Genomic DNA, 25220 nt, shown 5'->3' with positions numbered 1-25220 from the left:
TGGGAAGCTTCTTCTACCGAGGGTTGCCGGACAAGACGAGGCCTGCCACGACGTCCAGTGCGACCCCCAGTTCCCACAACTTCTCCAGCTCCAGCCATCAGTATTCTTAAAGGGACAACACAAACATCATCACTCAAGGAACTATTTAGTACAAGGATAGCAAGGCTAACAGGTAATAACAGTGGCCAGCTGTGACTAGCTGATCACGTTGCTTTCCGTGTCCTATTCGCTTCCCTTTATGAGTCTATTTGTGCTGGTTCTACTTAAGCAGTTAGTCAAATCAAACAATCAATTACTTCTATCCTTATCGTTCACATATCTTTTCTTTCTCATTAACATATATCATTTAATCATACACCTTACCTTTACTGATTTTTGCTTGAGCGACACATGGCATTCTTGAACTGGCATCTTCTTTCTTTTCTTACTTAAATCCCATTCTCTGTTCGAGTCTAAGCATGTAGGATGCTTAAATCTCTCGAACTTATGCTCTGATACCAACTTGTAAGGCCCCGAACCCGGTAGCCCTACTTTAGCGTCGGATTTACTCATAAACACAGTCCTTCAAATCAGAGTTTATTAAAACTTTTCGCGGAATATAAAACATCAATCATTTGTTACAAAACATTAAATCTTTTCTTTGATACCATAACACAAAACTTTATTTTTAAAACATCTTTACTTCTTTCTTCAGATGCCAGCCGTTCAATCCATGCCGTGTGTCATCCTCATGCTAGCTCTGTAATCGGCTCACCTGCGTGCATACTAAAAGTCAGCTACACTGAGTGAGTTCTAGTTAATCAGGCAGCATACAATCTATTCCCATATATTACTTCCCATATCCGAAGACACATATTACTACCTTAACCTTGTATAAATATCCATAGGAGGATCGTCACGTAATATTTATTAAAAGAACCATTACCATTGCCCTACCATATATAATTTCCATAGGAGGAACACTATACTATCCATAGAAGGAACACTCTGTATACTTTCCATAGAAGGAACACTTTACTATCCATAGAAGGAACACTATACTTTCCATAAAAGGAACACTATACTTTCCATAAAAGGAACACTATCTATACGTTATTATTTAATATCCATGTAAGGAGCTAATCACTTCCCTTGACGATACGTGCAATATCCGAAGATCGTTCACGTACCGACAAGCTTTCATTCATAATGTTCATACATCATCCTTACATTACATGCAATATTAATATCTTTATTTATATCCTGACAGTACGTGCAATATCCGAAGATCATTCACGTACCGTCAGACAATCAATCGTTTCTATCACATATGTCATACACGGCATACACCTCTTTTCTCGGATATTGGTATGGTTCGGTTCCCTAATTCCCAAATATTAGTAGGGTTCGATTCCCTCTTCGTTACCATACAACCATACATCATACCTCGAGTTTTAGTAGGGCTCGGTACCCTTTTCGTAACCATACAACCATACATTGTCATTTCTTTCTTCTATTATCTCCATCATGTTCATACACATAAACATACCTAACATACTTACCTTATACATAGCGTTACAACCTGACAGTACGTGCAATATCCGAAGATCGTTCACGTACCATCAAGCAATAATTCATACATTTCACATTATCCACATAAGGCATACACTTATCTCTTAGGATAAGTGTATTAACTATCACATTGAGTATGCACACAGCCCCGAAAACATAACAAGGAATGGGGCTAGAAACTCACCTGAATTCTGCTTCTTTTTCTGATAGCTGTAAATCCCTTCTCTATCTGAGCTCGGCTGACTGTACAAGTTACACGTATCAATACTCGCCTGATCTAATCTGGTGGCCTAGTAGTGGCTTACTTAACTTATCGCTTTTTAATTTATTTTCTAATCAAACTTAGCTCTAGGCGAAGTTAACCTTAGGCGAACTTAGCTGTAGGCGAAGTTACCAGCTAGGCGAACTTAGCTTTACAGCGAAGTTGCCATCAGGCGAACTTGGCTTCAGGCGAAGCTGTCATCAGGCGAACTTGGCTTCAGGCGAAGCTGTCATCAGGCGAACTTGGCCTCAGGCGAAGTTACCAGTTAGGCGAACTTAACTTTACAGCGAAGTTGCCATTAGGCGAACTTAGCTTGCAGGCGAAGTTCATCAGGCGAACTTAGCTTGCAGGCGAAGTTCATCGCGTTGAAGGCGAAGTTGCCCAGATGCAGGCGAAGTTACCCAGACAGCCGCTGTTCGGTTTCTTTCCAGCATTTTGAGCGTTTTTAACACCCTTGCTATGGTTCAATATCATCCACTACGCTTCCCGACCATTTTCGGTCGCTTATACACTAAAAAGCTTGGATCTTTAAACTTTAAAGATCAAGAATCATACCTTTTTGGGCTTGTTTGGATCTCGTTTACTTGCTAGTACACTAATCTCTCTCTCTCGGACCTGCCCGACTCTTCCCTTGGCTCGGCCGGCCGGCGGCGGTATGTGTGTGGTGTGTGTGTGTTTTGGGGTGTTAAGGAGTTTGGTGAAAATGAAGATATTTTGGGATTTTGGGGGTATTTATATCCCTGAAATCCCATTCTCATTTAACCCATCTCAATTAATCCAAATCCATAACCAACGTCCATTACCCGACACTAGCCCGACCCATACCAACTCCTATTCTTTTATTTATTTCCTGATCACCCGAGTAAACTTTCCCTCTATTATTAAGTAATATAATTAATATTATCTTGAAATTTCGGGATGTTACACGATAAACCAAAGGAAAAGTGGCGTGTTTTTCGGTTTCCACTATTACCCGAGCATTGTCACACATTCCACCCAATTTTGCAAATTTATCATCTTCATTTAAAGTGTGATAAAATGTTGTGAGATCACCCGAAATACATTCTCTTTCTTCATTACTAAAGTCATTCGGATACATATTAGAAAATGTTACTAACTTCTATATGTCAAAATTAGAAAATGAATTACAAGGATTTAAACCGAACATATTTTCTATCAAACTAGTTGAGATCTCACTAAGACAGCGTTTGGTATGCAGGAATGACAAGGGGAATGGAATGATTCAGTACGTGGAAATGAAGAAAGTGATGTTTGGTTACTCAATTGAATGAAATCATCCATTACACATGGAATTCCATTCCATCAAAACCAATCATTCCCACCTCCTTTTTCTTTTTCATTCTATTCCTCCCTCACCATACTTTCTCAACACCACCACCACCTAACAACAATCACCACCACTACCATCGCCACCACCACCACTACCATCGCCTGACCGTCACCGTCGCCACCACCTCCGCCGCCACCACCACCACCTCTGCCACCACCACCACCACCTGACCATAACTGCCACCACCACTGTCGCTGCCTGACCACCACCACCGTCGCCACCACCTTACCATCGTCATCATTACCAATGCTACTACCGCCACCCCACCCCCACCCCGACCACCACAACCACCCCGCCTAACTGCCGCCGCCACCACCACCACCATTTTCGTCGCCATTTCAGTTTTTTTGTAAAAAAAATATATTTTGGGATAGGAATATTTTTCTTATTTCTATTTCATTCATACATTTTTTTTGGATACCAAACAACATAAAGTAATTATTAACTTCATTCCCATAGGTTAACCAAACAAGACAAATGAATGGTAATGATCCATTTCATTCCCTTGTTTATTCCATTCCTTCTCTCATTCCATTCCCTCTTTATTCCATTACTTTCAACCAAACATACCCTAAATCTATTCAATTTTTTGAATTTGCATATCCAAAACGGTATTAAAAACTTCAACCTCAAAATTATGTCGATTAGCAATGATATTTTTCGGTTTCTTGATTATCATAACTTTCCGTCATATCTAACATCTTGTCAAACCCGTTTTGTCTTTAGATATTCAATGCTTGGTTGTCTGCTTATTAGCTTAAACGCTTCTAACAAGTCTTATTATTATTATTATTATTATTATTATCATTATTATTATTATTATTTTAAAATATTTTGATAGAGCATGTGTGAGGCCAAAAATATCGTCCAACAAGTGTATATATATAACTATAAGTGTAACATATATTATTTAAAGGGTTAATGGGTTTTATTGGTTTGGATTTTACACATTTTTTTAGGCTTTAGTTGGGTTGAATATTTAAATTGGTTGGGCTTAAAACGCATAGGGACAACATTATATTTTTCTAGGGTAACGAAACACGAAAACCGACCTAATTTTTTTTGCTACATTACCGACGATAAGTTGAGGGGTAGTAGAGGCTACCCCTCGTAATACACTACATCCGCCACTGTTTTTAATGTTAGAGTTTTAGTATAAATAGATGACTATGATCAAGATAATTTGTGTGTCAAGAATTATAATAAATAAAAAGAGTCAATTTTTGTTAAGATCAAATTTGTGTTTATGTTATTGGGCCTGATTTTCAACGATTAGTATTAGATCATAAAGGTTTAAGCGTGTTTTACAGAGAAAAGTGAGCTTCCCTTTTGGGGTGTCAAAATGATAAGGTAGTGATTAAAGAAAGTAAGTAAGAAGGTAGTTAATAGCCAAATCTAAAGAATTAAGATATTCAAGAGACATATTTTTGAAGAAAAAAGTCAGACAAGAACCAATTTTGAAGATAGAAAGTACGTAGTAATATGTTTTTTATTATCAGTAGTAAGAGTAAGAAATCATAAACCGTGGTGGTTCTGATTACCAAGAGGAAGAGTAAGAAACCCAATTGGAGCTATAACAAAAGCAAGAAACTTACTTGGAGTTATAGAAAGAAAAAGAAGGAAATAAAGCAAGAAAGAAAACATGAAGAAGCAAGAGAGAATGAAGAACCAACAAGAAGAAAGAATAATTATGACCCATGTGGTTCGAGGAAACGAGCAAGAGAAAAGTTCCATTTCGGGATTAAGAGGAAATATTGGAATTTAACGTGTCGGGTATGAAGGAAAATAAAAGTTGAAAGGCTAAATCGTATGAGTTTTAAAAATAGGTTTACTTTATTTGGTATGTTCATTTAGTACGGTAAGAATTTTATGGGTTATTTAGTTTCCTAGAATTTGTTGTTTTGTTTTCTAGTTAGTGTTATAATATAAATAGATGGCTACGGTCTATGTAATTGGTGTGCCAAGAATTATAATTAACAGAATTGATTTTGGTTGAGCTAAAATTTTGTGTGTCTTTTTGGTCGTCATTTTCAACATGTTAAACGATACAATGTTTTGATATTAGGTTTACTTATTGTTTTGATACTAGGTTTCTTTACTGTCGCTCCATCTCATCGTCTCCTCATTTTACTTCTTCTCACATGCAGTATACACAGTCACAAGGTAAGTTTTTTTGTTGATTTAGGTCGCACATAATATTATTCAACCTTATGTTGCATCCTTACTCCACCTATCAACATAATTAATTAATCCGTTTTCGGTTATGGTCGGAAACATGCAACGTATTGCTTGCATTTCCTGTTGCTCTAAAGTTCTACTCGTTTTAAGTGAAATTACTTTTTTGGTTTCGTTTTACGTGCTTCCAGTAGAGGGCGTGAACATTGTGCTGGGAATAGAATGGTTAAGTACATTTGGACCAATCACTGCTGATTTTTCTGTTATAAAAATATCATTCAAACGGGTCTGATTATGTTTTGACAGGTAAACACCTTAACTATGTAATTACCCCAAGTACCTAATTCTCAAAGACTCGATTGCATGATTACACACCTTAGTTTTTCAAAACACGCCAAAACCATAAAATCGTACCAGTGAACTTTCACTTGTAAACCTGCATACTCACAAATTACTGCGAACCTATTGTAGCCTCTTCAATATACCAACATCCTAAGACCTCCTCGTGAACATGCCCATCATATCCTGACATTACACAGTTCCAAACCAATCAATGTCAAACCTTATCGATATTCGCACTTTCATAAACAGATTATGGTCAACTTAATATATGAAATGCTTCAAAACGGGTCATTAAACATAGTAATAGTCCGTACTCGTCCACGGTCCTCTTGATTCAAAATAAGGCAACTCATGGCGATTTTGTATGGACTATTAAGCCATTAAATGAAATCATTATACGCAATCGGTTTCCTATCCCTATGTAAGATGAATTACAAGACATGTTGCATGGGTCGAATGTATTCTCCGAAATAGACTTATGGGCTGAATATCATCAAATTTGTGTTTCCTCGGAATATGTACGAAAAACGTTGTTTCTTACACTTCGATGTCACTACGAATTCTTGGTTATTTCGTTCGGTTCAATTAATAAGACATCAACGTTCTAGGTCTTTGATTTCGATGATATTCTCGTTTATAGTGCCTCATGGGACCCACATTACGAACACCTTCAATGTGTCTTATGTATGCTCCATTCTCCCCAATACCATGCCAGTAAGAGAATATTTGTTGTAAACGAATTCTCTTTTATGGGCCGCATAATCTCGGTTGACAGTGTTAAAGTTGAACCATACAAACTTGAGGCCATCCATAAGTGGCAACCATCACATTCCATGACCACTCTTCATGCATTCATTGGATTAACATGCTATTTTGTTGATTAGTAATAAATTATGCTCGAACTGCTTCACTTTTAACTAACATTCTCAAGCTACCAAAATTTCAACGGTCAACAGCAGCAAGCGGCTCCTCATAGCTCTTAAACAGACAATGACATCCCTATCAATGAACTTCCGACTTTTTCCATACATTTGATTTCAAAATGGATGATCCGATGTGGCCATTACCACCATTTTATCACAAAAAGACTGATATATTTCCTTATTTAGCTCGACCCACGAATGCAAACACAATCCAACTACAATGCTGCAACTGCGAATTATATATTGTAACTGAAGCCATCAAAAAGTGGAGGCAATACTTATTAGTTCAATATCTACGAGTATTCACGGACCACCATAGTTTTCAGTATCTCCTAACACAAACAATTCGTACACTCGATCAACAAAAGTGGCTTGCCAAATTTCTAGGCTTAGAATATGAGCTCCAGTTTAAGCGGACAAAGACGTTAAAGTTTTTGATGCACGTCTGCACAAAACCGACGTCATTACCTAGCCATTCCATTCGTGATAGGGTTTGTTGCATTCAAAGGAAATTGTGCGTCCCTAGTCTGCCTATGCTAAGGAAAACATTGTTGGAGGAATTTAATGATACAACATTGGGTGGACACTTGGGAGTTCACATAACGTAAAAAAGGATGACATTATTTTTCGTGGTCAAATCTAAAATCGACATTTCTGAATCCATTTGTCAATTGCAAATGTGTCAAACAACATTCTTAAATCATCGACCTCACAGGTTATTACAACCTCTCTTGATTTCTTTGGGATGACATTTCAATGGACTTTATTACATGACTTTTATTATTGCAAGGGAAATCGGTAATTTTGGTACTCGACGATCGTTTAAGCAAATTTGCATGATTCATTCCCTTACCACTGAATTTCAATGCAACTTTACTTGCTTCCTTAGTCCTCACGGAACTCTACAAGTTACATAGTATGCCAAAAACCATCATCTTGGACCACGACCCAATATTCTTTTAGCCGATTTGGAAATTAGACAACTTGGTACCAAGCTTTTATGCTCCAATGTGTATCAATGACAAACGACGCACAAACAAATGCCGTTTATCATTGTTTGGAAGCATAATTAAAAGAATTCGTTCATCAACATCTTAAAACATAGTCTTGTTTCCTGTACTTAACATAATTTTGTTATAAAACGAGCTACCACTCTTCTATACAAATGATCTACTTTTGTGTTGTCTATGTGACGACCATTCATGATTATAATGACCATTAATCAAAAACGGTGTTCGTCGATTCCTTTCTAATTGAAGACAAAAATGTCATTGCCAACCTTAATCTTTCATTGAATGGGACCGGGAATCCATAGCACAATAGGTTAAAAAACATCGGTTACAAAAAAATAATTCAATCGGTTACAGAAGTACCGTCAAGTTCGATCGATAAACGACTACATAGTTACTCTTTAAGCTATTTTTCGGGCCTTTTTAGGTCATGGAGAAGATGGGTAACATGGCCTATCGACTAGCATCAACCACATCTAAGATTCATCCGGTTTTCTACATATCTCCCCTTAAAACAAGCCACATCATTGTCATGTAGGAGGAACCTCCACTGGGTGTGCATACGACGGTTGTCAAGGATGATTACGTTCCTGAAGAAATCCTCAATAAACGCAAGTCGGATGAACGACGCAGGATAATGTTAATTCAATGGTGTGACAAAGATCTGATGGAGTCTACTTGGGAAAATAAGGATGAGTTTGATCCCCTGTTTCTAATTTTTCAGCTAGACCTTGAGGACGAGGTCATATTTTCTTTTTCTTTTTTGGTGGGTGGTTGGCAGGGGTAGCGGGTTGATGATGAAGACAATAAGATTTCAAGTCTAAACCTTTATTGTATTGATTAATAAGTTGTTGTTATGATTACTTGATTACAAATAACCCCTATTTATAACCATACAATTACTTGTTAGACAAGAATAGGAGGAAAACTAACTCAATAACCCCCTAGGTTTGTAAGTACGACAACTAGGTCCCCGAACTTACGCAAGATTACACTAACAATCACCCCCTAATCTTGTGACACCGATGAAGCTTCGCATCTCGTTAAACTTCAACAGTGGCAACGCTTTTGTAAGGATGTCTGCTCTTTGTAAATCTCCACTGACATGCTCCACCTTGATTTGTTTTCTCTCGATGCACTCCCGAATGAAGTGATAACTAGTGTTGATGTGCTTGCTTCTCCCGTGAAAAACCGGGTTCTTCATCAAGGCAATAGCCGATGAATTATCCACCTTCAACATCACGATTTCCTCCTTTTCTCCGGTCATCTCTGACAACAAACCCCGAAAGCCATAAGGCTTGACATGCAGCCGATGTAGCTGCCATAAATTCAGCCTTACATGATGATAACGCCACCGTTCCTTGTTTCTGAGAAACCCATGATATCAGTGATGTACCATAGTAGAAAATCAAACCTGAGGTGCTCCGACCATCATCCATATCCACCGCATGACTACTATCACTATACCCGTGCAACATACTGTTTCCGCCTCTCGAGTAAGTAATACCAAAGTCTAGTGTACCTCTTAGATATCGGAGAATATATTTAACCGCTTGAGCGTGAGCTTGAGTTGGTGATTGCATGAACCGACTTGCATAACCAACCGAGTAGCTCAAATCAGGTCTCGTATGAGTTAAATACCGCAAGCTTCTGATTATCTTTCTATAACCGGTCAGATCTACCTTCAGATTCTCATCTTCTTTAGACAACTTTAAGCCCGGTTCCATATGAAATTGAGTCGAGTTGCACTCCCAAAGACTTGCTTCTTTTAGGATCTTCGTTGCATAACCGCTTTGCTTTAACTTTATCGCACGATCACTTTGCTTGACTTCGATCCCGAGATAGTAATGCAACAACCCGAGGTCACTCATCTCGAACCTTGACTCCATTTGTCTTTTGAAATTTGCAATTTCTTGCACACTTGTACCCGTGACTATCAAATCATCAACGTAAACTCCAACGAGTAGTAGCCTTTGACCGGAACACCGTTTTTAAACCGCTTGTTCTTGTTTACATCGAGTGAAACCGAGTTCTTTTAACGACCCGTCTAGTTTAGTATTCCACGCCCTTGGAGCTTGGCGTAGACCGTATAACGCTTTAGCCAACTTGTACACTTTTCTTTCTTCACCTTTCTTAACGAACCCATCCGGTTGAAACACATGCACCTCTTCTTTTAAATCACCATGAAGAAACGTGGATTTTACATCCAAGTGATGAACTTCCCAACCTCGGTTTGCTGCTAACGAGAGTAAAAGTCGAACGGTATCGATTCTCACCAGTGGTGCGAACACCTCTTCGAAATCGATCCCATATTTCTGAACATACCCCTTAGCTACGAGTCGGGTCTTATACTTGGTTATTTTCCCGGCTTCATCTCTTTTGATTTTATAGAACCACTTTAAACCTATCGGTTTTACTTTAGGTGGTGCTTCGACTAACCGCCATGTCTTATTTCTATCAATCGACTCGATCTCCGCTTCCATTGCCTTTTTCCAATGTTTTTCGTTATTCGCTTCACGAAAATTTACCGGTTCATCATCAAATAATAATAGGAGATTTACCTCGTCGGTTGTCGGGTCTTGCTCGGCGGGTGTCGGTATACCTTCAACCAGAAAGTCGCTAAATTTTTTTTGGTAAAACCGTCTTTCGAGTAGTTCGACGCGGCTGAATAACTTGTAACGGTTCTTTGTTTAGGCCTGTGTTGGGCCTAGCCGGGATTACAGGTGGGCTGCCACTTTCTGAACTTGATGACTCACTTCCGTTTCTGAGACGAACCAACTCACCGGTATCATGTCGATCTACGGACCCGGTGTCAAACCCGGATGTCGCATGCTCTGATTCGGGTTCAATATCACACCTAACCATAAACTCGGTCCATTCAGGACCCTTTTCGCCCTCTTGTTTTTCAAGATCAACCCACGCGTACCTTTTACACTCGTCAAACTTGACATCCCGCGTAACGTGTACTCGCCTTTTGATCGGATCAAACATACGGTGGGCTTTTGTTCCAGGTTGATTACCTAAGTGAATCATCACCATGCTTCGATCGTCCAATTTCTTTTGACCGGTACCAAGGACTTTTACATACCCCGTGCATCCGAACACTTTAACATGTGAAAGGTTCGGTTTTCTTCCTTTAAAACGCTCAAACGGAGTCGAATCCTCCAAAGATTTTGTTGGTGACCGGTTTAGTAAATAAACCGAGTGATGAACCGCTTCTCCCCATAGATCTTGTGGTAGTGACATCGCTTTTAACAAACTTCGAGTCATACCAAGTATGGTTCGGTTTCTTCTTTCAACCACTCCGTTTTGATGTGGGGTGTACGGGGCCGTAAACTGATGTGCCACTCCTATACTTGATAAGTAATCTTCCAACACGTGGGATGTAAACTCACCCCCGTTGTCGGTTCGTATGGTTTTGAGTTTCTTGTCCGTTTCGTTTTCCACCCTTTTCACGAAATCTATGAGTAAACCCGCAACTTGGTCTTTCGTCTTTATTGTGAAAACCCACATATAGTGGGTGTAATCGTCAACAACTAGTAAAAAGTATCGGTTGCCACCATGTGTCTCGGGAGTAATCGCGCCACAAACATCGGCATAAACGAGCTCGAGCGGTACCTTTGCACGATAATTGGATTCTTTCGGGATATCCGATCTTGTTTGTTTGCCTAGCATACATGCATCACAAATTTGCATCGGGTGTTCGATTCTTGGCACTCCATCCGCGAGTTTCGAGAGACCCCGAAGGGCATCGAAATTCAAATGCCCCAATCGAGCATGCCATATCCATGCAACATTATGCAAATTGACTTGTAAGCAAACCGGAGAAACGACCTTTAAATTAATTTTATAAACCCGGTTGAAGGAACGCGGTACCTTGATTAGAAGTCTTCCATCTTGTTTAAATATCCATAAGATACCGTCTTGGATTGCGATCTTGCATCCTCCTTCGTCTAATTGCCCGAGACTTATAATATTATTTTTTAGAGATGGAATAAAATAAACGTCACTCAAGGCTCGTTTTCTCCCCTTTGACCTTCTACTACTATCGTGCCCCGACCTTCGATTTCAACACACGAACCATCACCGAAACTTACTTTACCGGTCTTGTTACGATCGATGTTGGAAAACCATTCCGAATTTCCCGTCATTTGGTTACTCGCCCCGTTATCAAGAATCCACGTGTTTTTATCGCATGGGGTTGAAGCATATTGCTTCGGATCAACCCGGTCTTCTTTTAGAAAAACGATATCTTCCTTACTCCGAGCTACCGTCATCATGTTTAGAACCGGTCCGCCATCTTGAGCGAGGTTACTTTGATCGTTTGTGTCCTTGTTTCGGTTAGGACATGACGTGGCAAAGTGTCCTAGTTCATCACACCGATAACGTTTAATATTTGACCGATCCTTCTTCACCCGGGATTCTTTCTTTTCCCGATCCACAACCTTACCCTTTCCCTTGTTCTTTTGACTTGATTCAGTTCCCATCTTGCCTTTCCCATGACGCCTTTCTTGATTGCTTTTAGCTTTCCATTCTTCATATGTATATAGGAGTTGTTTTTGCTTACCAGACACGGGTTTGTCTTCATCTCCAGATCGTTCCTCAAACGCTTTTAGGCGTCCAACGGCTTCATGGAACGTCATGGTCTTTATATCGGCAAACTGTTCAATAGTAGCAACAATCGCTATATACCTCTTTCTTGGAACGGACTTCAAAAGCTTTCTCACAAGGGTCTTTTCTTCAAACGGTTCTCCAAGATTACTTGCTTTGGAAGCTATTTGGCTTATCTTGGTCGAGAAGTCATCAATCGTGTCAGTTTCTTTCATCTTGAGTACATCGAACTCATGTTGAAGAGACTCAATACGTGCTTCTCGAACTCTATCAACCCCAACGAAACGAGTCTTAAGTGCATCCCATATCTCTTTAGTGGTGGAAAGGTGAGCCACTTTCATCACCAAAGCCTTCGGCATGCCTTGATAAAGGTACACAATCGCCAACCCGTCTATCTTCGAGTCAACCACCGTTCCCGTTCTTGGTTCGATAGCCTCCAACAACCCTTGAACCTTGAATATGGCCTTGATTTTTACCGTCCAAATCGTATAATTAGTGGACGTAATAATCGGAAACTGAATCGAGTGGGAACTCGGTTCTTTGGGAAAACTGACTTGATTGCTTGACCCTTCAACTTGATTATTTGGTTGATCACCCATCTTTTCTATCTTGTTTGTTGGCACTTAAATTGAATTCTTGATTCAATTTTCTTTAACCGTAAACAATAAACAAAACAAATTGTGTTTTGCTTTGCTTCGGACGAGTTCGTGTCAAAACAAAATAATTTTGTTTGCTTTCTTCCGTAGCCTTTAATCCAGAAAACAACAAAACACTTTGTTGACTTTTAGGATCCCTTTTTCTTTTTCAATTATTAATAACAAAAATCGAAAGATGCCCCTGCTACCAAATTTTAATAGCCTTTCACCAACCAAACAACTCTGGGCACAAATACAAAGACGTTCGTCAAATTCGATTCTTAATCGGATTTACTTCACCGTCGATTACCGGTGTTGCTCCTGACCTTCAATCCTTCTTCGGAACCCGCGATTGTGATCTCAGGTGACCACCTTCTTTGATTGATGATCCTTGCTTCACCGCCTTTGTATTAAGAACGCCTCTTTAATCGATAACCGATTGAAGATTAAGCTGCTGCGGCTTGTTTCTCAACTCTCCTTAGAACCCGTCGCACACAATGGTCAGTTAAGAACTCATTGTTCTTGGCCGGACTTCTCTTGATCGGAAAAACTACTTTACCTGCAGGTGGTGTTTAACGTTAGGCTCTGATGCCAATTGAAGACAATAAGATTGATTAATAAGTTGTTGTTATGATTACTTGATTACAAATAACCCCTATTTATAACCATACAATTACTTGTTAGACAAGAATAGGACGAAAACTAACTTAATAACCCCCTAGGTTTGTAAGTACGACAACTAGGTCCACGCACTTACGCAAGATTACATTAACTGATGATACAAGCCAACAAGCCCAAAACAAGTCACAACTAAATCTGAAGTCCGATAGGAGCAAACAACTCCTAAAAAATTGTTTTATTAAAAAGAAAGCTCATTTGCTTGCAAGAAAGGGCGATCAATGGCTTTTTTTAATCTTATATATAGTTTTCTTACATTGTTTGATATTGGGTTTTCTTATGATTAAAATTTTTTAATTGTTTTCCTCTATACTATACATTTGGTTTGATTAATAAATTTGTTAGTAAATTTCGCCAAATGTTCTTTTCTTCTCATTCTTGGAGATTAACCAGTTATTTAACCTATTAAACGGGTTTCTATCAGACGTTTCTATCAGCGTGGTGCTGCCTATTTTAATCTATATATAGTTCATCAATTTTATATTATGACCAGTTAAATAATAATATCATAAACCTGCGCGATGCGACAACGATAATGTATAACGCCAATTAACAAACAAACGAATACGATTACTTGGAGGTATGGATTTATTTAGACGGTATGATAGGGGTCATCCCATCTCGACCTTTGTTTTATGCCACAACATCATGCAGACTGCTACACTAAGTGGTGCACCACCATTAAGATGGTCGCTTAGACCACCTGTCTTGAGTTAGTCTGAAATCAAACTAAGGCCTTTCATCTAAACAATGGTATTTAGTCGACTAGATGTCACAATTTGATTTAGAGCATTCCCGACAGCCCCTCTATCTTTCTCTCTATAATTACACTAAAAATCATTACATTTTCTCTCTTATATACAATTAAATAGTATTTTTTTACATTTTTATCATTACTTTTTCTCTCTACACTCACAATCACTTTCAAATATATTTAAAAATAAATAGAGAGTGAACATTGTTTCTTTAAATTTACTTATCTCTTAAAAAATTTCTCTTTTCTTCACTCACAATCACTTGCAACCCTCTAAAAAAATTCTTTTATTTATGTGTCAGATTAAGGTTTACTTTTATCGGATTTATATTTTCTATAGTAACTTCTATTCTACTTTTTTCTTTTATTTATGTTTATACGTGTGATATTTATTTAATATCATATAATGTCATGTTTTAAATAATCTGTCAATAGTTTAAAACTTTGAAAAACAAGGTATTAAAGTTGTTTGATGATAGACAATAAAAGTGATAGACAAAACAAAATAGACAATTTTTAGAATTTAATTCTTAAACTTTTACTTATTTGGTGGTTTAACACTTCGCTATTTCTACCAACTAGTGTTAGACCCCCACATGTTGTAGTGTGTCAAACCAAGATATAATAATAATAATAATAATAATAATAATAATAATAATAATAATAATAATAATAATAATAATAATGTGCTTGAAACTTTATAGTGTATAACGTTATATTTTTTTTTTTGACGAATGTCATTGTTTCTACTTGTTTATAAGAGGATCCACAATTACACCAACACTTGTTGACAAATTACAATGTTGTTTCTATTGACGTTGTGCTACTACTACCAACCTCTCATATAGGCTACTTCCAGTTAAACAATCATAAAAGATAAATATTGAGTTTGACTTGTAAATCTTGTATCAACCTTCCAATATGGGCATCTTTAATTTTTAAAAATATTGAATTATCATATAGTGCAAATGTCACACCCCGATTTAGGGCCTAGACGTGTGACCACAAGTTGATACCTGTTTTGTAAATATATCAGAGTTTATGGTTTAATTTTAGCGGAAGACTTTAAGTTGAATATAATATTAATTTATATTGAAAATTTACTTGGGATTTAAAAACCCAAGTATCGGTTTACAAAATATATGTTTCATAATACAAGGATTTTTAGTTATAAAAAACGGAGCCATCTTGTACGCGCCTCTATCTTCATTAAGACTCCAATCCTTGTTAATGCTACTTATGCTTAATTACCTGCAATGGGTTGGAAAAATACGTCAGCTATATGCTGGTGAACACGTATGACTCAATAAAGCATTTTGAATGACGATAATAATGCAATTATAGTTTTCTGTACACTCAGCAGATACACGGCCACATCTGGGATTTGTACCACTACCCTACACACACACAAATGTTCTCCCGATCTATGGCGCCCCTGCAAGGAGAACTAGTCATGACCGTTAACCCACGGCCACCTGGCCTTTGACTGATTAGGCTGAACAGTTATGTTTGGATCCAGACACATGCGTACTCGGTCTGAGTTGCTTTTATTTTCTATATTGTATTATAATGTTTTAGAGATCAAAAGATCTCATGTAGACATTGATTAACTCGTTAAGACAAACACCCGTTCATCTTATTGAGTATGAATATGTTTTGACTGATTAAAAAGGTTAACGTATTCACGTTATAAAAGGTTTGAACGTATTCACCTGTACCGTCGGTGTTGAAAACCCTTGACTGATTGATTGATTGATTGTGAATGATTTTAACCTATACATAAATAGGTTTGCATGAATGATGATTAAGCTATGATTGTAAGCTTAACCTTGAAATCGTTTATCTTTGATTGTGAATGAAAACCCTTGGTTTTATGTGACGTTTGATATAGCATGCTTTGGCCTATTAGGTTCAACACGTTGGTAAGTTTCTCCAGGTAAGTAAACGGGTCCCTCGGTTGATTGGGATTTATACGAATTACTTTTCCTTAGGCAAGAAACTTACTACCAGTGATATCCCTTTTCCAGTTACTACATGCCCGTCAAGATATCTTTTATTTAATCATTATTTCATCATGAAGTAACGCTTTTGAAAACATGATTGTGAATGATTTGTAAAATACGATCAAGGTTAAAGGCCATAGTCTCGATTGATAGTCTAAGCAATAATTCAAATAACTTAAACGTAACTCCTACCTCAGATTGGATGCTTAGATTGATAATAAGAAAAAGGCAGGATCTTGATCTACTCGCTTAAGTGATTGCTACTTGATTATAACTTCGTTTCTTGCACGAAGTACTAGAAAATGGCACGTCGGCTTGTTATAGCAATGGGGCACGCCTTTCGAGGTTAAGTGTGTGTAAATGGAGGTGTGTTTGGGATGAATGGAGCTCATGCCCGTCACCCCCCTTTTATAGGCGATTTTGGACCCCATCGCGGTACGCGATGGGTTCCTTGGGACCCGTCGAGTACCGTGGCGCCGCAATATTGCGCCGCCTTATGCGGTGGTGACACGTGGCCTGTCACAACGTGCCACGTGTTGACACGTTGTTAGACACATGTCCACTGACTCAGCAAGCCCATCGCGCTACGCGATGGGTTGATTGTTACCCCCGTCACGTACCGCGATGGGAGCAAATTTTCAGAATTTACATTTTTGGTCCCCGTACTTTCTAAGTTAGTATACTTAAGCCTTAATTGTAAAGGGTAAAAGACGTGATGTTACAACAAACAATGCAAATAAAATGTATTTTGAGTTAAATATATACATTATGCAAGTTTTAACCGGTAATCTTGTACTGGGCTTCAAAATGCCCAACAAGTCAACAACTGTTGAGCATATCTAGCCCAATCTTTATTCTTACATGGCCCACAAATTCAATACTGAATAATTGTCTTATGATACTATACTTTTACATTTTTACAAGTCATAGACTCACTTTTTTTTTAACGACTAACTTTTACACTCTATAAAGCTTGAACCCATATCTCCAATTTCACACCTTAATCATTACATTTTACAATGCATACTCTCACTTGGTCGTTTGTTATGTTTTAAATGGAAAAAGATCAATAACTAATGATTTAAAGTGATAATAAAATAAAATTAATAAAAAACAGCATCATTTGAAAAAAAAAACAATTTAATTCGTGAGATTATAATCTATCATACTAGTGAATGCAGATATTAAAAGTGCCTCCAATCGAGTGACTGTTACATACAAATACGAAAGTGAGTTTCCGGTACTCTAGAAACTTTTGAAAGTTGGTAATCTTTTACGTGGCACCATGTGAAGAGTTTGTCTATGTGTTTTCACCTGGTACCGGGGCGAAACGCAAAACGCGTTACATCTTGACCGGTGAGGTTTAGTAAATACATAAAATATAAAATAATGTTTACTATAGTATCAAAACATATAAACAGCATATCGACATCAGAAAAAACTATACATATAAATACCCAAGATGGAAGGAAACCACAACACTATCAATTTATATGCTCAACATGCATAACATCAATCACAAGATTTCCACCCATTTTTGTGTTCTTGCTCTTAAGTTTTGGGTCGAACTCACCACACCATCAATTAAGTCGATGAATTCTTGTTCAGGGTGATACAAACATGGATTACATTCTCCACAATCTGATTCTTATTGTAGAATTGGAAATTTTGTAGCCCTTGTACTATCTAGGGTGTGCAACTCTAGTTTACCAAGTTAAGAAATTTTATAAAGTTAATGGTTTATTTTTAACTCTCTACATATATAAATCATCAATTCATTATTATTTATATAGGAAACAAATTTTGGATGTTACATCTATTTCTTGAACAACTTTCATGATGTCATTACAAAGGAATCCTTGTTCATCTGTCAATGAGATAAAAAGACGATCAAACTTCTGCTATAGTTTTGCATATCATAATGACGTCTCTTACAAGTTATAAGTAGATTGTTTGCAAAATCAGCAAATTTAAGGAATTTTGACAAAGCAGAATTTCTCAATATCTACCAAAGTCAAATTCTTGAGTTGCTCTTCAATACTTCTTAAACCTTTAATTTTACACTTACATAATTCAAAAATTACATAATTAATGTAAAAAATGTATTAATAGGTTTTAGATAAATATAAATGACAAATACATGGACAATGTAAATACGTTATTGTTTGTGAATAACATCATCTACCAAATACTTGCATAGTTGCATGTATTTTCCCGAACCAATTTTGGCGTAGATAGACAATTAGCATGTTGGCAAATAAAGGCATAAACTGACACTAAACTTAAAGATTAAATTAGCAAATGTCCAGAATACAACATATTATACTAAAAAATAACTCATTTAAAACGATGCTTATTGGGTCGGTAAAACTTTGGCATTACAACGGCAAGTAGAAGCGAATTGGAACGATTCCGATTACGTTCGTTACGGCACAAGAACTAAAAAATTGGTCGGTACCTAGGCGTAACGTTGGTGATAGACGTGAATTGGTTCGGTTTCAGTTACTTTCATTACAATATTGAACTAAAAAATAATCAAAATATTGTATTAACGCATCACAAGCTGGTGCGCCATGTGAACCAATGATGTTTGTTATGGTTGTAGAACAAAAAAAAACGGTCGGTAAAACCCAGACATTAAGGCGGAAAGTTGATCTGAATTGTGTTGGTTTCGGTTATGTTCGTTACGATATTGGAACTAAAGTTTTAAAAAAATCAAAAAAAAAAGATGTGTCAAAAGCTGGTGCCGTCACATGGACCAATTATGGCCTTGTGACACCAAGCCTCTCAAATGTTATATATAATAATAATATGCAAAACGAGTTGATAAAAACTTATAGGATGATGAAAGAGTATTTTCAAGAAAACCCTCATGTTGAAGTAAGGCTACCACTTATTGGAGATGGACAACAAGATGGAAGGACATATAACATATTGATGTCATTTGAACATGTTGCTTTAATTGTTGGAGACGTTGGTGATTCTTTTGAAGATATACTATAGAGGTAGGGTACCAAAAAGACCCAAATACCCTTAAGTATCACCCACGGGTCAGAGGGAAGCTCCTCACAAGATACCCGCGGGACATATGGATCACCCGCATAGCTTTGTAAAGGAAAAACATCCTTTACTTATACGCAGAAACATCCAGGCACCCTCAAACGTCACCCGCGTGATAGCACATTAACCCGCCAAAATGACCATGAGGCAATGCCAACAGGACAACTGTAATTAACCAATTACCTTCTAGAAGGATCACCAAGGTTATTACTTGGAGAATACGTGACCTATCAACCAATGAATGAAAGACACCTGGCCAGGTTGTTATAACCGTGCACATGGCCAAGGTGATAACCCGTCCTATTACTGAGCGACACGTGTCCCGGTTGTTATGCCCATGCACATGCAACGTATAGCTCAACCTATCATATGAGGACACGTGTCCAGGTGGTTATGAGAGCATCTTCTAGAATGGGACAGCTGGCCCAATCATATTCCCTCGCTCTTCGGCTATAAATACCTTCTCAATCTCTATGAGGTATTCATTCACTCCCAACTATCTACTCTCAATACTTTTCTCTCTGTAAGAACTGTACTTATTCTCACGCCGGAGGGTGGTTACGGGAAGACCCCCCTCTTTTCCTTCCTGTAACGAGCTCACGGTGTCTGTTTTGCAGGTTCCAGTCACTGGACTTTGGGAGATTGAGCTCATATCGTTGTTGGTTGTTATTTGTATCCTACCATGTGGACTCATTGGATCTAGGACCCGTTAAGGGGAGTAGATCAGTGTTTCTTCATTGGCGCCATCCGTGCTTTTGTTAGAACTACGATAATTATTTGGTTTTTGGTTCTTACAATATGAGCCAGTTTCCTAAAGGGCCGACGAGAACTCCTACGCCTATTTCACGTGTTACTGATACAAAGGCACCTGGAGGTATGACTTCAAGTGTTTTTGCACGTATCACGGCACCTGGTTCACGAACTGCTGATGTAACACCTGGAGGTTTCACCTTAGAGCGTGTTACAGCACCGGTCGGTCCTACTCCTACTGATTTAGGACATGTCACAGCACCAGAAGGTTCTAATCTTGATGACCTGGGACGAATCATGAGAGAAACTCGCCGAACTCGCTCAGAATTGGGTCTAGAAGATGATTTTGACTATTCTGACCCGGTGAGAACTCATCATCGTTGTTCCAGAGCTAGAGAACTCCTATCTCCTGACGAGTGGCTCCGTGTTCAGCAAGAAAGTGTGATATTCGAGTACGAGCGTAGAGTGCGTGAAGAGCGACTCCATGCTCGTACTCTAACTTATGATGAATCTCCTAGGAGGTCTCTTTCTCCTCCTCCAACAGCGAGGAAGAGCCAGATCCGTCAAAGTGTACAATCAGAGAGAGATCCTGCGGAAGTGTGGAGACCACATGACCGTCCTCGTATGGTCAGACGTGTACCTGCTTACTTAGAGGAGTATGAAAGTCATGATTCAATGTACCACCCGGATGACATCAGTTATTATAGTGGTGATAGCAGACTTCATTTACGTGGAGGAACTAGCTATCCGCGTACGGTAGTCCGCAACACGGAGTATCACAGTGATGCTGCGCGGGACTTCTCCAAACCTTATCATCCAGCAGCCTTTGCTGAAAAAATCAAATTTCATTTCGCGCATTGCAACAGCCCCGTTCCCAGTCAATGCAAAAATTCCAACATCTGTTGGGAAGTACGATGGGATGACGGATCCCAGCGACCACTTGTTTGCATTAACATTCACCGGGGCGGGGCGGGAATGGTTTGAGAAGTTGCCTGACGGACAGATTAGAAACTGGGATGACTTTGTGGCCAAATTTTCCCAACATTTCAGTCAACAGAAGAAACATACTTGTGACCCTTCAGAAATATTGGATGTTATAAGGCGGAACAATAAATCCATTGAGGACTTCATAACTCGTTTCAACAATGAAAGCCTTAACATCAGTGGGGTCAACGAAGATATGCTGAGGGGAGCGTTCCGCAAGAACGTGAAGTGTGATGATCTGATCCGTACTCTGACAGGTAGGGATGGAATGCCCAAAACTTGGGACGAAATCATGACGGCGGCGAGACTGTATGCACGAACCGAGAAAACTTTGAGCTGCGGTAGCCAGAAGCAACTGCCAAAGGTAGAGTTTCAAAATCCGAGGCCGAACAGGTAGGCCAAAGAAAAAATTTGGTCAAGACTTCAGCCGACGAAACAATTTGATGCCAGATATTCAAAATCCGAGCCATCGAAACAATTTGACACCAGATATTTGATTGGCAACAAAAATAAGCAGAATGCTTCAGCACGGTCCTCCAACAGTTGGACCCCATTGTCGAAAACACCTTCAGAAATCCTCACCACCGAAAATGTGAATTTCAGGAAGCCCCAACCACTAACCAGGAGATCGTTCCTTGACACCAAAAAGCACTGCTCATTCCACAACGACATAGGGCATAATACGAACGAGTGTGTGGCCTTGAAAAACGAAATTGAAGCAGCTGTGAAGTCTGGCAAACTTGAACATTTGGTCAAGGGTGCAAAACCAGGGACTGGTAAGGCTCCCGCACGAGACAACCAGGGCCCATCCAAAAAGCAAGTTAAAGATCTAAATGCCCACATGATTCAAGGCGGACATATGGTTGGAGGAAAGAGGAGAGAGTTCCTGGATGAGGAATGGAAAAATGAACAAGTGATTTTTCCTCTGGTCAAGGGTGGACCGTGCAATAAGAATCCGTTGATAATTACTGATCTTTTTGGTCATTACCGATCACAATATGTTTTCTTTGACACAGGAAGTACATCCGATATTATGTACGAGCAATGCTTAAAACAGCTGGATGAGGAACACAAAGAGAGGTTAAAACCAATTCATGCTCCTGTTTTTGGATTCGGAGGCGCAGTGATGCACCCGCGAGGGGTTATATCTTTTCCAGTCACTCTCACTGACAGAACTTATTCGAGAACAGAAGATGTGGAATTTTTGGTTCTACCAGCCACATCTAAGCATGACATCATTTTGGGGCAGGAAGAAATCGGTGACTTGAATGCTCATCCGTCCACAGCTCACGGTGCGGTAGGGTTTCCAAACCGCACTAGCGTAGAAATTATTCATGTCAATCGGCACTGCTTCACAACGGAAAGTTCAAAGCCCAGCAAAGTCCCAAAACAAACTCAGAGGACCAAGCCGGAAAAATGGGTATTGAACAAAAAGTTCTTGGATCAGACAGTTGTGATTGGACCTGCTATCTCAGAGATAGTGAGAACTTTTTTGAAGCAGTTGTTGACCAAGAATGTGGACATCTTCGCTTGGCAACCCGCGGACATGACTGGTGTCTCGCGGAGTATTGCGGAACACAAATTAAGGGTAAACCCGATGTTTACACCAATTGTTTAGAAGAAGCGAAATATAGACCCAGAACAAACCAAAGCTATGAATGAACAAGTGCAAGATGTTGGTATCATCCGTGAAATCAAGTATCAAACATGGGTAGCCAATTCGGTCATCGTTCCAAAAAGCAACGGAACATGGCGGATGTGTATAGACTTCAAGGATTTGAACAAAGCATGTCCAAAAGACTACTATCCATTACCCAAAATTGATCTTATGGTAGATGTGGTGGCCCTGTTCAAGTTTAAATGCTTCCTTGATGCCTACAAAGGTTATCACCAAATCCGCATGGCGGCAGGCGATGAAGACAAGACAACATTTCGCACTGACCAAGGCACGTTTTGTTACAAAATGATGCCTTTTGGATTGATAAACGCGGGTGCCACATATCAGCGATTGATGGATCAAGCCTTTAAGAATCAAATTGGTCGAAATCTTGAAGTCTACATGGATGACTTGGTAATAAAGAGCGTGGAAGAAGACCAGATGTTGAGGGACATCGAAGAAACATTTGAAACCTTGAGAAGTATCAACATGAAGCTGAATCCAGCTAAATGTTCATTTGGGATGGAAGAAGAAAAGTTCCTTGGAGTAATAGTCACAGGCGCGGGTTTTAAGGCCAACCTGGATAAAGTTCAAGCAGTAGCCCGCATGCCTTCTCCTTCTTCCCTCAAAGAGGTTCAGACACTCAACGGAAGGTTGGTTGCATTAAATCAATTTCTAGCAAATCACGCGGCCAAATCTTACCTGTTCGTCTCGACTTTGAGAAATTGCCTCAAGAAGGCACAATTCAGATGGACCGCGAAAGCTGAACAGGCATTCCTGGAGGTCTAAAAGTGCTTAATGGAGTTACTCACTCTGACAGCACCGTATGCGGGAGAACCTTTGACGTTGTACCTATCGGCGTCTGATATTGCCATCGGGGCTGTACTACTGACGGGCAGGAAGAATGTTTAAACACCAATCTATTATGTCAGTAGGATGTTGTCAGATCCGGAGACCATGTACTCAATTCTTGAAAAACTATTCCTGGCACTGGTTTATGCTGCCCGACGTCTACGCAGGTATTTTCAAGGTCATCCCATCAACGTGTTAACTGGGTACAAACTCAACAACGTATTGAGTAAGCCAGAATTGTCTTCACGATTGGAAAAATGGGCCATCGAGTTGGGTGAACACGCGATCGAATATAAACTCAGACCAACAATCAAAGGGCAGGTGTGCAACACAAAGAAAAAGAATGTTTGATTGAGCAACAACCCCAAGCATCTCCTGAACAAGGACAAATCTTGTCATTGTTTACATACGGCGCTTCAAGCAACGACGGATCTGGCGCAGGCTTAAGGCTAGTCAATCCTGAGGGTCATGAGTTTACTTATGCCATCAAGTTAGACTTCAAGAGTAATAACAACTATGCGGAGGATGAGGCTTTTCTGGGCTTGCGGATAGCCAAAAAACTTGGGGTGAACATTTGGAGGCGCGGGTGGACTCTATGCTAATTGCGGGACAGATTAATGGGACTTACGAAGCAAAAAAATGATGTAATGGCTTCATATCTGTCACAAGCGAAAGACTTGATTCTCCAATTTTCTTTTTTCAAAGTTATTCACATCAAGAGAAGCGAGAACAAGTCGGCGGATGCCCTTAGCAAGTTGGCGTCGAAAAATTTTGAGCACTTCGCAAAGGACATACGTGTTGAAGTCCTAGATCGCCAGTCATTTCCACAAAATCAAGTTCTAGTAATTCAAACTGGCGTAGAATCCTGATCGACGCCAATCATGGGTTATCTATCATCAGGAATTTTACTAGAAGAAAAGTCCGCGGCTCGAAATATTAAGCATAAGGCCTTGAACTACCAAGTTGGCATCTTGTACAGACGATCCTTCCTCGGCCCACTACTCAGATGTGTGGACGCCGAGGACGCAAATTACTTGATCAGGGAAGTTCGCGAAGGCATTTGTGGCCTTCATGCGGGCCCTAGAATGGTCATTGCGAAGTTAATGAACGTTGGGTATTATTGGCTAGGGATGCATATAGATGTTGTGCAAGAAATCAGGAAGTGTGATTCTTCCCAACGCCACGCTCCCAATACATTGCGTCCAAAGAACGAACTTGTTCCGGTGACATCCGCTTGGCCGTTCCAAAAATGGGCTATTGACATTATGGGTCCTTTCCTCAGAAGCCCCGGGACAGATCAAATTTTTAATTGTGGCCATTAATTACTTCACCAAGTGGGTGGAAGCTAAACCAGTTGCGTCCATTACGACATCAAATGTCAAGAAATTCCTTTGGGAATTCATAATTTTTCGGTTTAGTCTTTCGCAAGAACTTGTGACTGACAATGGAACTCAGTTTGCGGATAGCGGACTACATGAGTGGCTGAAAGAACTTCATGCCACCCAGATTTTCACGTCCGTAGCTCATCCACAAGCCAATGGTCAGGTCGAACAGACCAACCGAACGATTAAAGAAGGGATTAAGGAGAGATTGAGTACTAAACGTGCCGGCTGGGTCGACGA

The 25220-nt window shown here is 39.3% G+C and overlaps 1 protein-coding gene and 1 pseudogene across 1 annotated transcript; both read right to left on the bottom strand.

Annotated features, from left to right (window-relative positions):
• Nucleotides 1–8837: 8837 nt before the first annotated feature.
• LOC143544677 (secreted RxLR effector protein 161 pseudogene) lies at nucleotides 8838–9503 on the bottom strand (annotated as a pseudogene).
• A 2121-nt stretch (nucleotides 9504–11624) lies between these two features.
• On the bottom strand, nucleotides 11625–12824 carry LOC143544676 (uncharacterized). The gene has a single exon (XM_077036724.1). The coding sequence runs from the start codon at nucleotides 12822–12824 to the stop codon at nucleotides 11625–11627; it is 1200 nt and encodes a 399-aa protein (XP_076892839.1).
• Nucleotides 12825–25220: the final 12396 nt, after the last annotated feature.

Source organism: Bidens hawaiensis, unplaced genomic scaffold (genome assembly GCF_021521415.1).
Source record: "Bidens hawaiensis isolate Kalapana, Puna unplaced genomic scaffold, B.hawaiensis_p1.1 tig00013678_1, whole genome shotgun sequence".
In the NCBI taxonomy this organism is placed as follows: domain Eukaryota; kingdom Viridiplantae; phylum Streptophyta; class Magnoliopsida; order Asterales; family Asteraceae; genus Bidens; species Bidens hawaiensis.
The sequence above is the reverse complement of the archived record's forward strand: the minus strand, read 5'-3'. Positions and strand labels throughout refer to the sequence as shown.